Source organism: Helianthus annuus, chromosome 16 (genome assembly GCF_002127325.2).
Source record: "Helianthus annuus cultivar XRQ/B chromosome 16, HanXRQr2.0-SUNRISE, whole genome shotgun sequence".
NCBI lineage: Eukaryota > Viridiplantae > Streptophyta > Magnoliopsida > Asterales > Asteraceae > Helianthus > Helianthus annuus.
This window is the reverse complement of record NC_035448.2, coordinates 110,914,163-110,929,382: the sequence shown is the minus strand read 5'-3', so window position 1 is coordinate 110,929,382 and position 15,220 is coordinate 110,914,163. Positions and strand designations below refer to the sequence as shown.

Here is a 15,220-nt window from a genome sequence, read left to right as displayed (position 1 = left end):
ACTACATCACCCCCTCAAACATCCATCATGGTTCATGTGGATTAAACCACGATAACCATGGACCTCTTTTTTCTTTTTCCAATATTTTAAGCATATGCATATTTATTAATTTAGGATGGTGGTTTAGGTCATGACCACACCCTTAGGGTAGTGGTTTTGGATGATGGATTAGAGGTCGGTGACATGGCGCTAATGTGAAGGGTCATGACCACACCTTAGGCTATAGGGTGTGGTCATGACCCTCATGATCATCATGATCCTCCACATAGGCACCATGTCATCCATCTTTAATTTACCATTTAAAACCACTACCCTAAGGGTGTGGTCATGACCCAAACCACTATCCCCTTTATTTTTTTAATTTATTTTTGTCTTAAAATTTTCAAATGGGAGGGTCGTGACAATCGTGGTTTAATCCATGGGAACCACCATCAATTAAGGAGAGAGGTGGTATACCATTTAATTAATGATCCTATGTGTAAATAATGTTCCGATCCATGACCCCCACACCCCATAGCCTTATAGCCTTAGTTAATCCAGAACACATTGTTAAAGAGTATTTAGTTAATGGTCAAGTTCTTACGTGACAACGACAAGATGGTAATGTGGCAATAGGTTAGTTAATTCACAAAAAGATAGCCTTAGAGTATTGAGGTTTTTTGATTTCATAACCAAGTGTGCCGATTATTAATTGTTCGGTTAATTTCGGTTATTGAGAACAATGACTTGGTTAATTAGGTTAACCGCCTGCTTTGGAAATTGTACGTATGTGGATTCAAGCTAATTGCGATTATCCAATCAGATTTGTTCTTATAATCTATGAGTTTGAATAAGTAACGACTAAGACGTTATTTATAAAAAAAAACTATAACAAAACTTTTTCGAGACATGACATATTGTTTAAAAAATATAAAGAAACATTCTTATAATATATGAAGGAGAATAAGCAACGATTAAGACATTATTTATAAAAAAAAGGGATATTGGCCTCTAATAATCCATACTAGACGCCATTGGCAGTCCCACCTTTTTTTATCCCCTCTGACAGTCTCACATTTCAACTATTTTTCCTCTACCGGTCCTCAGTTAGAAAAAACTTAACGGAGTTAAGTTTTTTTTTTTTTTTTTTTTTTTTCTGAATTACAAACTAACATTTTAAGGATTTTGATCAAAATGAGAATACAAATCGGATGGTGTAAAGCTTACCTTGAAATTGCGCTCCAATGACCAATGATGTCTAGTAGAGATTATTAGAGGGCAATATCCAAAAAAAAAAAAGATGAGACTGACTAATGGCGTCTAATAAAAGATTATTAGAGGCCAATAAAAAAAAACTATAACCAAACTTTTTTTCAATTTGGCTAAATCAGTTATCTTGACACACATAATCATAGCCGAATCCAAAAAGTTGGTTATAAAAAATTAAAAAAAAAAACCATCTATTTCTCAATCAACTCAAATGATATGAAAAAGAGTTATTGGATCTTATCACTCTCAACTATTGGGTATTGTCCGCTGCCACTTCCAACTATCACTTTGACTCTCACCACTCCCAACTTAACACTTTGTGTGTTTTGTCATCTGGTTGAGTGGTTTTTTGCTCCCTTTTTGTCTTTTAGGAGCAAATTCAACTGCAGTCATTAGTAATTCACAAAGTGTTAGCCTAATATCACAAATAACACAAGTCAAACACTAAGAAATATTCACCTGTGGAGTGACACAATACACAAAGTGTTAAGTTGGGAGTGGTGTGAATCAAAGTAATAGTTAAGAGTGACAGCGGCCAGGACCTAATAGTTAAAAGTGATAAAATCCAATAAGCTAGAACCCAAACCATCTATTTCTCAATAGATTCAAGTGATTCGATTATATGGTGTATTTATTAACTTCTCACATCATTAATTAAAAATTAAAATAAAGGAAATAAGGTACAAATATTCTTTCTTTTCAATATAAAAGAAAAATAAGAAAACTAATTTTAATTTAATAGTGGACAACTAATGCCAGCTTCCTATTGAGAAATGGGAATAGTACCATTTTATGGTCCCCAAACCCCATTCACCATTTGGAAGTCAATTACTTGTTCTTTCAACTCCAAATAGATAGGTACAAAGGAATCTTAGAATGTGAACATGTACCACACAATAAGCCAAAGGTACAACCCCAACTGTCTTCAGGGTGGCATTTGCATATGTTCCTCCAACCATACTTAGGTACTCAAAATGTAAAATATGTTCAATCTCAAAACAAAAATTTACAAGAAACCATGAAAATCATTATATCAGAACCGAATAATAATATTATAAACAATCTATAATATAAAGTTAAACTAGAAGTATGGAGTTGGAACTAAATCATAATTACAATGTAGAGAATACTATGTACTTGCTAGTGTTACTTTTCGAAAAATACTCGGTATTTGCTACTGGAGAAGTGAAAAAACCGATAAAAGTAGAACGACAACAGTGATCACCATACTTCCCCAATGCCGCCACCATTTCTGGTTTCTGATTGCCACAGCCACCACCGAAGATTTTCCGTTTGTGTTTTCAACCTCCTTTGACTTGTTTGACTCCGCGACGACTACATCATCAATGCTGTTGATGGCGGCATCTCTAGCTGCCCGCTTCCTTTCCTGAGCTGCCTGCTTCTTTTCCTTCTTTTTCAATCGCTTTAATCTCCTCTGCACAATATAAGTTTAGTTACATGCTCTTAGAAAGAGATATTTTGTAACTTATTGATGACAAGTCACACGGGCCAAACATATAAACTTAACTATAGATGAAAAAGGGTTAAAATATGTCTTAAGCGTACTTTATACGTTAGTTAATTACAATACACAAAAAAAAAGTACAAAAGCGTTGGCCCGTTTTATACAACTTAAATAATAGATCGATATTACATTAAAATAGTTAAGATACAAACACACTTAAACCTAAGTCCCATCGTGATGTTATTGGGTTGGTCAACTGGGTCAACCCATCAAACCACCCTTTTGACCCGAACTAAAACTTTTTTCGAGTTTTTGGCCCGTTACCCAACCGACCCATTTTCTGCAAAATGAAATATAAAAAAAAAACAAGCTAAAAGAAACAAAAACAGACGAAACTTACCTTTTCTTGCTGTTGGGCTTCCTGTTGGGCCTTCATCTCAGCCCGTGTGGGGGCCTTTTTAGCATTTTGTTTCTTCCTTTCATGGGCCTCATTTGCTTTCATCTTTTTCTCCAACAGAATTTTTTCTTTCAACATAACCTCAATCTCTTCTTTCACTAATTCATTTGTTTCTTCATTTTCTTTAATCTCTATTATCTCATTTGGTTCGGTAGGTTCTTCGGTTTTCATCACTTGTTCAACTTCCCCAAATACATTCTCCTTAATCGGACCATCCGAGTGTCGTTCTTCAACAGATTTAACTGTTTGAAGTGTTTCTAAATTAATACCGGACACGGGTTCTATTTCATCTGGTGTGGGTCCCGGCTTGCTGGTAACCTTTGGGTCCGAATCATCTGTTGAATCACTTAGTTCAACAATTTTAATTGTTTCCAGTGTTTCTAGATTTATAACGGTTTCTATTTCATCTAAGGTGGGTCCTGAACTGTTGACAACCTTTGGGTCCGAATCATTCGGGAACACACATGAAGGTATATCATATGTTGCAACCATATTGCGCCGGCTAATGTAGTCTGTCCTAAATTCTTCATCTGTATCCCATTTACCCAAAAAGCTCTCCACCTAAAATAAATAAAAAGTTAGTCCATAAGCGCGTTGCAATGTTTGGATCAACAAAATATGCTTATCCAAACTCACGTGTGATATAAACTCGCTATCATAATCATCATACATATAGATATTATATGTGTGCATGTTATTTTCCTTTAGAATGTTTAAATAAGTACTTCAGACTTTTAGAGACATGAATTCTTCGGGTCACATGTTTCAAAAAATTTAAATCAAAACAGATAACCGATTGTATCTTTATTCGGGTTACTTTTTTTGGGTCGGGTTTCAGTCATCTGTTTAAAATCCAAACCTTACTAATATGGAAAATTCATAACAAACCTTATCATTTAATTGTTTCTTCAAACTTTGTAAACACATAGATGCTTCTTTGCGAGATTCCTCAGCAGCGACGAATTGGACCCGTAGTTCCTTTACCATTTCAAGCTCCTCAAGGTATTTTCTCCTTATTATATAGCTAACCACTTGAGCTTTTGAAACATCATCTTTTAAGGTTTTCAGTTCCGCGTTTAATTTCTACATACAGTTAAAAAAAGATCAATTTTAGCGATACGGATGTGAGTTTCGGATTATAAAGTGATATTATGCTAACCCATCTCCACAAAACAAGAAAAGAGATTCAGATTACATGTATTAAATGAGTAAATTTACATGTACCTTTATAAGCTCCTCTATTTGGTCTTTTTGCTGAATTTCATCAGGGCTACCCATGTTTAAAGCTAGTTGAGCGCGCAAACTCTTCAACTGTTTGATTTCACGAGCGAACCGTTTTTCATCTTCTAAGCACGGTGTTCCATTCTTTATAATATGTTCCGCTTTAGATATCTGTTTCAAGTACAAAAGCTAACTATAAGCTACAATATATAGAAATACATTACATAAAAACTAACCAGATTTCATACAGGAAATAAAAAAGGGGTCGGATCGGATCATACCTTGCTATCGATATCTTTAACTGTAATGGCATTCTTGATTTTGTTGATGAGGCGTTCAGCATGGTCTATTTGGTGCCTCTTTGATTTGATTAATTGTCTTGCAGCCCTTAACTCCATGTTTTTAGTATGGAATGCCTCATTATGGAACAATATACTTTCCTGTTGAATAAATTATCAAACTAATTATATGAACACAAATGCTAACATAATAATGAAACATCAACTCAAATGTTAACAAATTTCTTACCAATTTTAAGTGAAGTTCATCCGAAATCGCATCTTTACACCTCCTCTTCTCGTCAAGCTCCAGCTCAGCATTTTTAATCTGCTGGTTTAGCTTTTCATCTTCGTATCCTGGATTTTTAACCACAAAGCAATACGATGGAAGCTCCATCTCCTCAGTCTGAACATGAACAGAAACCCCGACCCTTTGACCGTCCCGTTGACCATCCTCTATGTCATCAACAACCTCAGCAAAACATTCCGGTTCAGTCTCAGGGTTCGAGTCTTTCAACACACTAGTTTTGTCACCCGATTGACCGAATGAACCAAATGGAATATTAAGTTCAAGCCTCACAAATGTGGCAGGGAAACTTAATTTAACGTGATCCATAACAGTACCTTCCTTAACTAAAATTTGTGTTTGTTCACCATCATTGATTATACCCTCCGATGCCCTCACGAATGGATCATTGTTGGTAGCTTCTATCTCCAACACATGTTCAGCAGCCTCTTTAACAGATTCTGCTACATCATCGTCTTCCGACTTCAAAACTTCAGCATTCTCCATAACAACTATTGGAGTCAAAACTTCAGCATTCTCCATAACAACTATTGGAGACATCTTATCATCTTCAATCGCCTCAACAATCTCCTCAATCGGTCGAAGTTCTACAGCCGCAACATTGTCTTTCGAGCTCAAAACTTCAGCATTCTCTATAACCACAATTGGAGATATCTTATCATCTTCAATCGCCTCAACAATCTCCTCCATCGGCCAAAGTTCTACAGCCTTATTGACTGATTCTGCTGCGTTGTCTTCCGAGCTCAAAACTTCAGCATTCTCCATAACAACTATTGGAGATATCTTATCATCTTCAACTACCTCAACGATCTCCTCCATCGACGGAATTTGAACTTCAACAGCTTCAGTGTTTTCCAACAGTAACTCAGTCTTTTCCGATCCGTTCACCTTCTCCACATCATAGGTTTTCATAACAGTTTCAACCCTGCATACACTGTCATCACAACTGTCCTCGATTAACGTCGTCACCATTCTGAACCGACCACAGGTTTTTCTACAAATCAATAAACAAGTAACAATCAAAAATCAGAAGATTGAATTATTGATGCAAAACATGTGATATGGATGCTTACGAGAAAGAAGATGAAGTGATTTACGTAGGAGAAGATGAATTATGGAAGGGGAGGGGGGTAAAATTAGGGATTTGAGAAATTTATTTATAGTGATTTGATTTTTGAAGATGAGGAGGAGTTGGGGCGGGAGAAGGATACTATCTCAAACGATGTATTTTCAGGCTAATAAATCGGATAATATTTAATTTTATGAATTTAAGATGTGGTTTCTTTTTATTTCTTCTAGGTAATTACTAATTACAATACGTATTTTACTTTTTGGGGATTTTCCTTAAAGATAACTACTAGCATATGTGAAAGGCATTTTACGAAAGATAACTACTAGTAGGCAAACATGTTTGTCGTTACCTAAATATGTTTATTAGATATGTACTTAGGGTGAACGGAGTGGGGCGGTAACCAACTCGGTACTGAACCCCCTTTCACAGTCAATCTTTTTACTGAGCACATGTTATCGAAATAGGGGGCTGGGGGCGAAATCGGTGAGTGGTCACCGAGTCGGTGAGAGGGAGGGAAGGGGCAGAGAGATGGGTGTGTGGTGGGGTCCAGTCTTTCTCAACCAATCACACATTTTTTTTTTAAAATAGTTTACCTAAACCCCATTAGGTAAACCACCGCCAACGTTTTTGAGCATTAAGTAAACAATTTAGGTGAATTGACGTGGCACTGTCTGATTGAGTGAATGAGAAATTTACCTATTCCAAATAGATAACCACTCCCTTCGCTCTTATATTTTTTTTAATCCATTTGCAAGGAAAATGGAGAAATCATATATGCTTAAATGGAGATTTCATACTTGTTTATATAATCTCCAGTGATGTGGGTGTTAGTGTGTAAGCATTCACCTTCCTTAACTATCACACATATTCCTGTTCTTTCATACTAATCTAATTTTGTAATTATCCCTATATTATCCCTATATTATTTATCAAATTTGGTTCCCCTCACTAAGTTACTATTCAATTTTTGTTTGTTTTAATTGGTGCTTCAAAATATACTCTTCAATAAATACATAACACATGACCACTGCTTTTTATTGTTTTTCTCTTTTTCTTTTGTCATAACTAGTAGTAAAACTTGTGTGCAAATACGGGTAGTTTTTAGAAAACCATGCATACCACATTTTATTAAACAATGAACGATTTTACATTTTTTAAGGTTTACATAAAAATGGATTATGTATGAATGATTATACATAAAGAGACCTTTCATTAAAACTCGTGTAAAAACAAGGGTACTTAAACCAACGTAACAACATCATCCGACTCATCTTTAACTTCGCTAACAATCTCTCTCACACATAATGCGAGGACAATTTTGACCAAACAAAGATGTAGATTTTGATTATGAAGAAGAAATGATTTTGTTCATCCAATAGGCCAAGATTTTACTGGATCTTTCTTGTAAAATTCAGCAACATATTCATTGGCATAAAAAAAAACAAATCACTTATTAATAAAAGTTTATACCTACAACACCATCAAAACATTAGATACAACAAATGGAATAGAATTTCATATTTTTTAGATATGATTATTTTTTACCTGAAATTTAATGTTACAACACACTATGAATAGCTCCTTATAAGACAATCAGTGTGTACTGTTGTATGAAAAGTCATAGAAATATCAAAGCGTACAACCATATTGTGCTAAGTTTCAAAACTGATCAAAGACTCAACAAACCTAAATAGTCTAGTAAAGCGTACAACCATATGTCGAATCCCCTATTCCCTGAGGTCGTTCAGAGGTTTTGGCGGTACTAACCTTAGATTCGGTGAGCTTCGGTTCAGGCTCGTCATCTCGCTGTCGCGGTGGCAGTTCCTCTTGCGGAGTATCGGTCTCAGGCTGCATCCACATGAAACTCTAGTTAGAGGGCCCGAGGGGGTTCACCCCGTGGGCACTCCGACGCTCAAGTCAGTATCTTGTATGGTAAAGATGTTATAAGTGTAAGTATAATTTAGAGAGAGAGAGAGAGAGAGAGAGAGTAGAGTGACAGGAGTAATCTTAGAGAAGTGGAGTAAGTAGTAACCTTTTTTGTGGGGAAAATCTCTTATGTCCCTTCTTGGGGAAGGAAGTTCTCTTAATGTAGTGAGATAGTTGGGCCATATCCCTAATGGGCCGATCCAAGAGTGGGCTTATTAGGACGTGGCCCACTCAAACCAACTAAACATACCGAGAAAGACACAAGTGGGCTCGAGCCCAGCCACCAATCTAGGGCGATGAGCCCGGACGAGGAGCCCAAGCGGGGACCCTCGTCGTCAAGTCATCCTTAGTCCAAGCCTATTTATTCATGAATGGGTGCAGGACTTGTTCCAGTCCCTGAAAATCTAGGCGGGTCATTATCCGCCCTCAATATATCATCCCGGCCTGTCGGGTAACATAGCCTGGGGCACGTTATGCCAAAGTTATCTGTTTTGTTATCCCTAGGACAACCTTGCATTCAGCGCTCGAAATAGCAAGGTGACCCTTCAAGTAGGGTAGCACGATACCTTACTTCAATCTATGCCTCCTTGACGGCATTTTTTCCCATGCACTTGTTTGATAGTACCTTTTTATAGCGTTTATGCTATTTAGATTGTTTTGCCATGTCCTCCTTTAGGGGATTTCGATTGAGGTACTCGTTCAAGAGTAGTTTCTTTTAAGAGCATCGACTGGGATGCTTTATTTACCGTGTTATACTCCTTGTATGGTGCTCCTCTAATGAGGGTTTTTGCCTTGTTTGAACTGTTAAAACTTTCTCATGAATTTTCTCTGTACCCTGTTTAAGCCGTTAAGACTTTCTACGGGTCGCTTTGTAACTTTTTAAGTTGTTAAAGCTTTGCATAGACCCGTTTTGTGACTCGTTTGAAACCTTGCATGAGTTTGCTTCGCAGCCTGCTTGAGTTGTTAAAACTTTCCTATGAGTTTGCCTTATAACGTGTTTAGGTTGCTAAAGCTTTCTATAGTTTGCTCGTTTAAGTTGTTTAAAGCTTTATATAAGTTTGCTTCGTAACTTGCTTGAGTTGTTAAAGCTTTGTACAAGTTTGCTTCGTAACTTGCTTGAGTTGTTAAAGCTTTGTACAAGTTTGCTTCGTAACCTGCTTAGGTTGTTAAAGCTTTCTATAGTTTGCTTCGTAACTTGCTTAAGTTGTAAAGGCTTTGCCTAGGCCCGCTTGTAACTTGTTTTAAGTTGTTAAAGCTTCTGTTGGGCCTGTTGTCCAATGGCGTTTGGGCCACTTGGACTTTCATATGCCTGCTTCGGCTTTTTTGGACGTAGTCGACATGGTCCTAGCCCCACGGCCGAGCTTTGCCTTGTTTTGATTAAGGCGGCATGTCTGTATGCCTATGTACATGTTTATTTTATTGTAAGATCGTTCGGCACGTCTGCCTAGATGATCCTGTTTGACCCGTTAACAAGGTCCTCAAACCGTTCAGGTTTTTGTTCTTCGAGAAAGGGTGGCATCTTCTCCTTTTGGAGAGGTTTTATGAGCACTTTAAAGACACCTGTTATGTAGAAGGAACCTTCCTATGTGAGTCCTTGTTAAGGGCTCTTTCCTACCCTGGAGAGATGTTGTAATTCTCTAAAAATTGGTGCCCGTGGGAATGTGTAACCCTCTCCTCTTGGAGAGACTTCTTCAAACGTATGCGACCCCGAGATGGGGCTCCTCTTCTTTGGAGAGATACTTTCTAAAACACAGACCTGTGGCGGAGATCTTTTCTTTTCAAGGAAGGGATTCTCCAGATTCGAAGTCCCTTGTCAAGGGGCTCTCCCCCCTCCCCCTTTTTTTTAATAAGTTGTTCAGGTGCGAAATTTGAAGGAGGATTTTCCTCATATATCAAATCCCTGGGATGTACTTTCCCGTCCTTAGAAGGAACTTTACCAATACTTGATCCCGTAGTCGGGTGCACTTCTGTTCGTTGAATAGACTTACGAGACCCCTAATCACATAGGGTGGGACATCTTCATTTTTTCGGAGGCGGCTCCTCCTAGACTTAATCCCCAGAGATACTAATCCCCATCGTGAAACTCCCACTTTAGTTACCTTCCACATTTAAGTTTCAAATACTGACACATTGGTCCCCAGACTCATTTACTTCACATTCCTCTTGTATTTTCATTCAATTCAACTTTTGATTAATGACTGAACGGCCCTTGTACTTCATCATTTCATATTCTCGGAAGGAGTTTCTTCAAGGCTGAATCCCGAGTGAGGGATATGTTCCTTCCTATTCTTGGAAGGAGTTTCCTTAATACTGGATCCCGAGGGGGGGATATGTTCCTTCATATTCTCGGAAGGAGTTTCTTCAAGACTTAGTCCCGAGGAAGAGGTATGTTCCTGTTTATGGAAGGGACTTCTAAAACACTTGATCCCAGGGAACGGGATACTCTTCATAATCTCAGGAGGAACTTTTCCTGGACTTAATTCCATGGAAAGTATACGTTCCTGTTCTTGTAAGCGACTGCTGAGGTACCTTATCCACAAGAGAAGGGATTTTCTTGTTGATGGAAGGGACTTCCAGAATGCTTTAGCCTTTAGGAGAGAACATTGTTTTGTTCCGGCAGATAAGGGTCCCGTCCCTGAGGAACTTTACAATTGGTGTCATCCATGTTTCTTGTGTGTTTTCAACTGCAGCTACCTCCTCTGTACTGATGGAGGGGGAGGTTAGGACTTCCACTTTGACTTCTCTTGCTAAGTGATCGAATGCTACTGAGGCTAGCTTACTAAGGGCATCAGACTTTCTGTTTCTCCCTCGGGGAATGTATTCCAGCTTAAAAGTTTCGAATACATTGGCCATCTCTTTTACTTTTGCCATGTACTGAGCCATGGTGTTGTCTTTGGCTTCATACTCTCCTTGGTATTGTTTGACTACTAACTGTGAATCAGTGCTAGCTTCCACATGTTTTGCTTTCATCTTTTCTGCCAGACTCATCCCTGCTAAGAGGGCTTTATATTCTGTAGTGTTGTTGGTGTTTTCGAAGTCCAGTCTTATGGCATAGGTTAGCTCGATTCCCTCGGGGCTTATCAAAGTAATGCCTGCTCCGCTCCCTTATTCACTGGAGGTTCCATCTGTGAAGAGTTTCCATGCAGCCTTGTCTTCCCTCTCTTTCTTTTTTCTTTCCAAGGCTTCCCATTTTAGGAGGTTTTTTTTTTCATCCTCAAGGACTTCTGCCAGGAAATCTGCCGGTATTTGTCCTTTCACGGCTGTCCTGGGTTTGAACTCCAAGGAGTGTTCTCCCAGTTCCACGCCCCATTTAGCCAATCGTCCCGACAGCTCCGGCCTCCTTAGCACCTTTTGCAGGGGCTGATCTGTCATCAGGGTGACCCTGTACCCTTGGGAATACCTCCTGAGTCTCCTGGATGCGAAAACAAGGGCCAATGCTAACGTCTCCAGGGGTATGTAACGTTCATCAGGGCCTTTAAGTGTTCTACTGATGAAATACATTGGTATCTGTTTCCCCTCCCGTTCCACCATCATGACCGCACTTATAGTTGTTTTTGAGGCGGACAGGTACAAGGTTAGATGTTCCCCGGGTAGTGGGGTGGCCAGTGTTGGGAGTTTACAAATATAGGCTTTCATTTCTTGGAAAGCGGCTTCCGCCTCAGAGGTCCAATTAAACTTGTCCGTTTGAAGGCGGTCCTTCAGCACCTGAGAGATCGCATTTCGGCCACAGCTTGAGTCTTCTCCGGGTTAGCTTTGATTCTGCCCTTTGTGACTACTACCCCCAAGAATTTTCCTTCTTCTTCCCCAAAACAGCACTTCCCGGGGTTTAGTTTCATATTCACATCTTGCATGGTGTGGAGGGTTTCAGCTATATCGTCTATCATGGCCATTTTGGTTAGGCTTTTGATAACGATGTCATCGATGTATACCTCCAAGTTTCTTCCCCGTTGTTCCCTGAAGAGGGCGTTCATAAATCTTTGATATGTGGCCCCAACATTTTTAAGACCGAAGGGCATTTTGGTATAACAAAATGTCCCCTTGTCTGTGATGAAGGCGGTTTTTTCCTCATCTTCCATTGACATCTGTATTTGATGGTATCCTTTGTAATCATCCAAAAAGCATCTCAGGGGGTATTGGGATAAGGAGTCCACTTGGACATCTATTTCTGGGAGGGGATAACAGTCCTTAGAACATGCTTTGTTCAGATCTTGGAAGTCGATGCACATCCTCCATTTCACGGCTGTCCTGGGTTTGAACTCCAAGGAGTGTTCTCCCAGTTCCACGCCCCATTTAGCCAATCGTCCCGACAGCTCCGGCCTCCTTAGCACCTTTTGAAGGGGCTGATCTGTCATCAGGGTGACCATGTGCCCTTGGGAATACCTCCTGAGTCTCCTGGATGCGAAAACAAGGGCCAATGCTAACTTCTCCAGGGGTATGTAACGTTCTTCAGGGCCTTTAAGTGTTCTACTGATGAAATACATTGGTATCTGTTTCCCCTCCTGTTCCACCATCATGACCGTACTTATAGTTGTTTTTGAGGCGGACAGGTACAAGGTCAGATGTTCCCCGGGTAGTGGGGTGGCCAGTGTTGGGAGTTTACAAATATAGGCTTTCATTTCTTGGAAAGCGGCTTCCGCCTCAGAGGTCCAATTAAACTTGTCCGTTTGAAGGCGGTCCTTCAGCACCTGAGAGATCGCATTTTGGCCACAGCTTGAGTCTTCTCCGGGTTAGCTTTGATTCCGCCCTTTGTGACTACTACCCCCAAGAATTTTCCTTCTTCTTCCCCAAAACAGCACTTCCCGGGGTTTAGTTTCATATTCACATCTTGCATGGTGTGGAGGGTTTCAGCTATATCGTCTATCATGGCCATTTCGGTTAGGCTTTTGATAACGATGTCATCGATGTATACCTCCAAGTTTCTTCCCCGTTGTTCCCTGAAGAGGGCGTTCATAAATCTTTGATATGTGGCCCCAACATTTTTAAGACCGAAGGGCATTTTGGTATAACAAAATGTCCCCTCGTCTGTGATGAAGGCGGTTTTTTCCTCATCTTCCATTGACATCTGTATTTGATGGTATCCTTTGTAGGCATCCAAAAAGCATCTCAGGGGGTATTGGGATAAGGAGTCCACTTGGACATCTATTTCTGGGAGGGGATAACAGTCCTTAGAACATGCTTTGTTCAGATCTTGGAAGTCGATGCACATCCTCCATCCCCCCGTCTTTCTTCTGGACCATAACCGGGTTAGCAACCCAGGATGGGTACTTTACCTCCCTGACTATTCCCGCTTTGAGAAGTTTCCTGGTTTCTTCACAGGCGGCCCTCCTTTTGCTAGGACCCATGCTTCGTTTTTTCTGTTTCACTGGTTTTGCCCATGTATACGTATTGAGTCGGTGCTCAGTCAAGCTTCTCGGGATTCCTGTCATATCCCCATGTTGGAATGCAAATACGTCTATGTTGAGGAGGAGCAGTTCCTTGAGGGCACTCTTGCACTTGTCACTTAGGTGACTTCCTACTTTGACCGTCTGCTTCGGGGATCTGTCACAAAGGACCCACTCTTCGACCCCTTCCTTTCGGGGCTTCTCGGATGCTTCCCCTTCAGACACGGAAGAAATCACTTCGTATGCAGATTTTGCCCAAGCCAAGCCCTTTGGTGTCTGAAATACTAAGGCTCCGTGTGGGGTGGACGCCTGTGCTTGCGAATCCCCGATTCCGGGTCTTCCTAGGATTGCGATGTACTTCGAGGGTGCTCGAACCACTGTGAATGTCAGGTTTATTGTTCGGACCCGATCCCCTACCCCGACTGTGAATGGGAGTTTGATCTTCCCCAGGGGGTGTGACACATTGTTGTTGAACCCTACTAGAGGGATAGAATCCTCCTCAAGCCGGTCTCTTACATCCCTGTCAAGTCTGAGGAAACAATGTTCGTATATGACTTCTATCCCAGATCCCCCGTCTACGTGTATTCTAGCCACTTTATGACCGGCTATTACAGCTGAGATGTTGAGTGGGGGCCGTTGTACCTCGTTTTCCTCCAAGTGTGGTATTAAGATGGGAGCTTTCATGCAGTTTGTGGAGCCCAGGATTTTGGCCTTTACACTCCTGGTGGTATCAAATTCATCCCTCCTTCTAATCATATCTACATCTACCCTCCCAGGCTCCCTTGCATCTTTCCCTTTGCGATCCCCCCCTCATTCCTTAATTTCCTTAACCAAATGGGCCAGTTTTCCTGTTTTAACCGCGGCTTCTATTTCTCTTTTTAGGTACACGCAATCATCAGTTCTATGGCCAGACCCTTTGTGAAAGTCACAATATTCATTTGGTTGTGCCTTTGGCTCAGGTTTAATAGGTGGTGGCCTTGGAAAGGAGCCATTCACCCTCTCAGTAGCCAATACTTCATTTGGTGTCTTGGTGAGAGGGGTGAAGTTGTCAGGGTAAGGGGATGGGCCTCTTCCCCGAGGTCTGTATTGGGAGTATGAGGGTCTTGTTCTATCATGCAACATTCTTATCAAAAGCAGGCTTTCGGGAGTAAGGTGTACCTTTATCAAGAGGTTTTGCAGCGGAGGTGACCCTTCGGGGTGTGGCATCTGTCTCCTTGGCTTTGCTGACTTTGTCTTTGCCCCTGACAAAGGCTCTGACCCTGTCCATGAGATTGTCAAACGAGTGAGGAAACTCTTCCCCTAGTTTCGCATAGTTGTGCATGCTTTAATTTGTTTATGAAACTGCTGATTTTCATGACCTCCGGGACGTCTTTGATGTTCCTGCTTTCCTTGACAAACCTTTCCATGTATTGGTCTATCCGCTCGTTGTCCCCCTGCCTTATGTGTAAGATTTCGTTTGGGTTCTTGACCACCTTTCTTTGATGATCTTTGTGGTCTCTCGTCCCATCATACCGGTCGAAGTTTGGAGGTAGTTTTGTTTTAGGGGGCATAGGTGCCTCTGCAATTCTCCGAGTGAACTTTGAGACTTCAACCAGATCCCGTGGAAGGTAGGGTTGGTCCAGCAGATAAGGGTTTCTTGAGCACGACGGACCGTAGGAGGATTTCATTTTCCCCTCTCGTATTGTCCTGCTCAGGTTCTTTTCTTCTTCAAGAGATGGACTAATAATGCAGCTCAAGGGTTCTTCCTTTTTCAAGGAAGGACCGTCCAGGGTTTCCTCAAGGACTAACAACGTAGTCCAAGGAGTCTTTCGTCTTCAAGTAGAGCGTCTGGATTTTCCTTAATAACATAATCTGACGATTCTTTC

The 15,220-nt window shown here is 40.6% G+C and overlaps 2 protein-coding genes across 4 annotated transcripts; both read right to left on the bottom strand.

Annotated features, from left to right (window-relative positions):
- Positions 1-1,991: 1,991 nt before the first annotated feature.
- LOC110897431 lies at positions 1,992-8,020 on the bottom strand. 3 transcript variants are annotated; one of them, XM_035985562.1, is made up of 7 exons: positions 7,816-8,020; positions 4,920-5,970; positions 4,673-4,831; positions 4,395-4,562; positions 4,059-4,253; positions 3,114-3,731; positions 1,992-2,683 (listed from the first exon to the last, which is right to left on the bottom strand). In XM_035985562.1, exons 1-7 carry the CDS (start codon positions 7,848-7,850, stop codon positions 2,423-2,425), a joined length of 2,487 nt encoding a protein of 828 aa, XP_035841455.1. In that variant the 5' UTR covers positions 7,851-8,020; the 3' UTR covers positions 1,992-2,422. The 3 variants fall into 3 exon arrangements, with proteins under 3 accessions (XP_035841455.1, XP_035841456.1, XP_021999871.1); XM_035985563.1 differs by lacking the exon at positions 7,816-8,020 and adding an exon at positions 6,074-6,254 and having other exon boundaries at positions 1,993-2,683; XM_022144179.2 differs by lacking the exon at positions 7,816-8,020 and adding an exon at positions 6,050-6,254 and having other exon boundaries at positions 1,994-2,683.
- Positions 8,021-10,557: 2,537 nt separating this feature from the next.
- On the bottom strand, positions 10,558-10,962 carry LOC118488235 (uncharacterized protein Mb2253c-like). Its single transcript, XM_035985479.1, has one exon. It carries the CDS (start codon positions 10,960-10,962, stop codon positions 10,558-10,560), a length of 405 nt encoding a protein of 134 aa, XP_035841372.1.
- Positions 10,963-15,220: the final 4,258 nt, after the last annotated feature.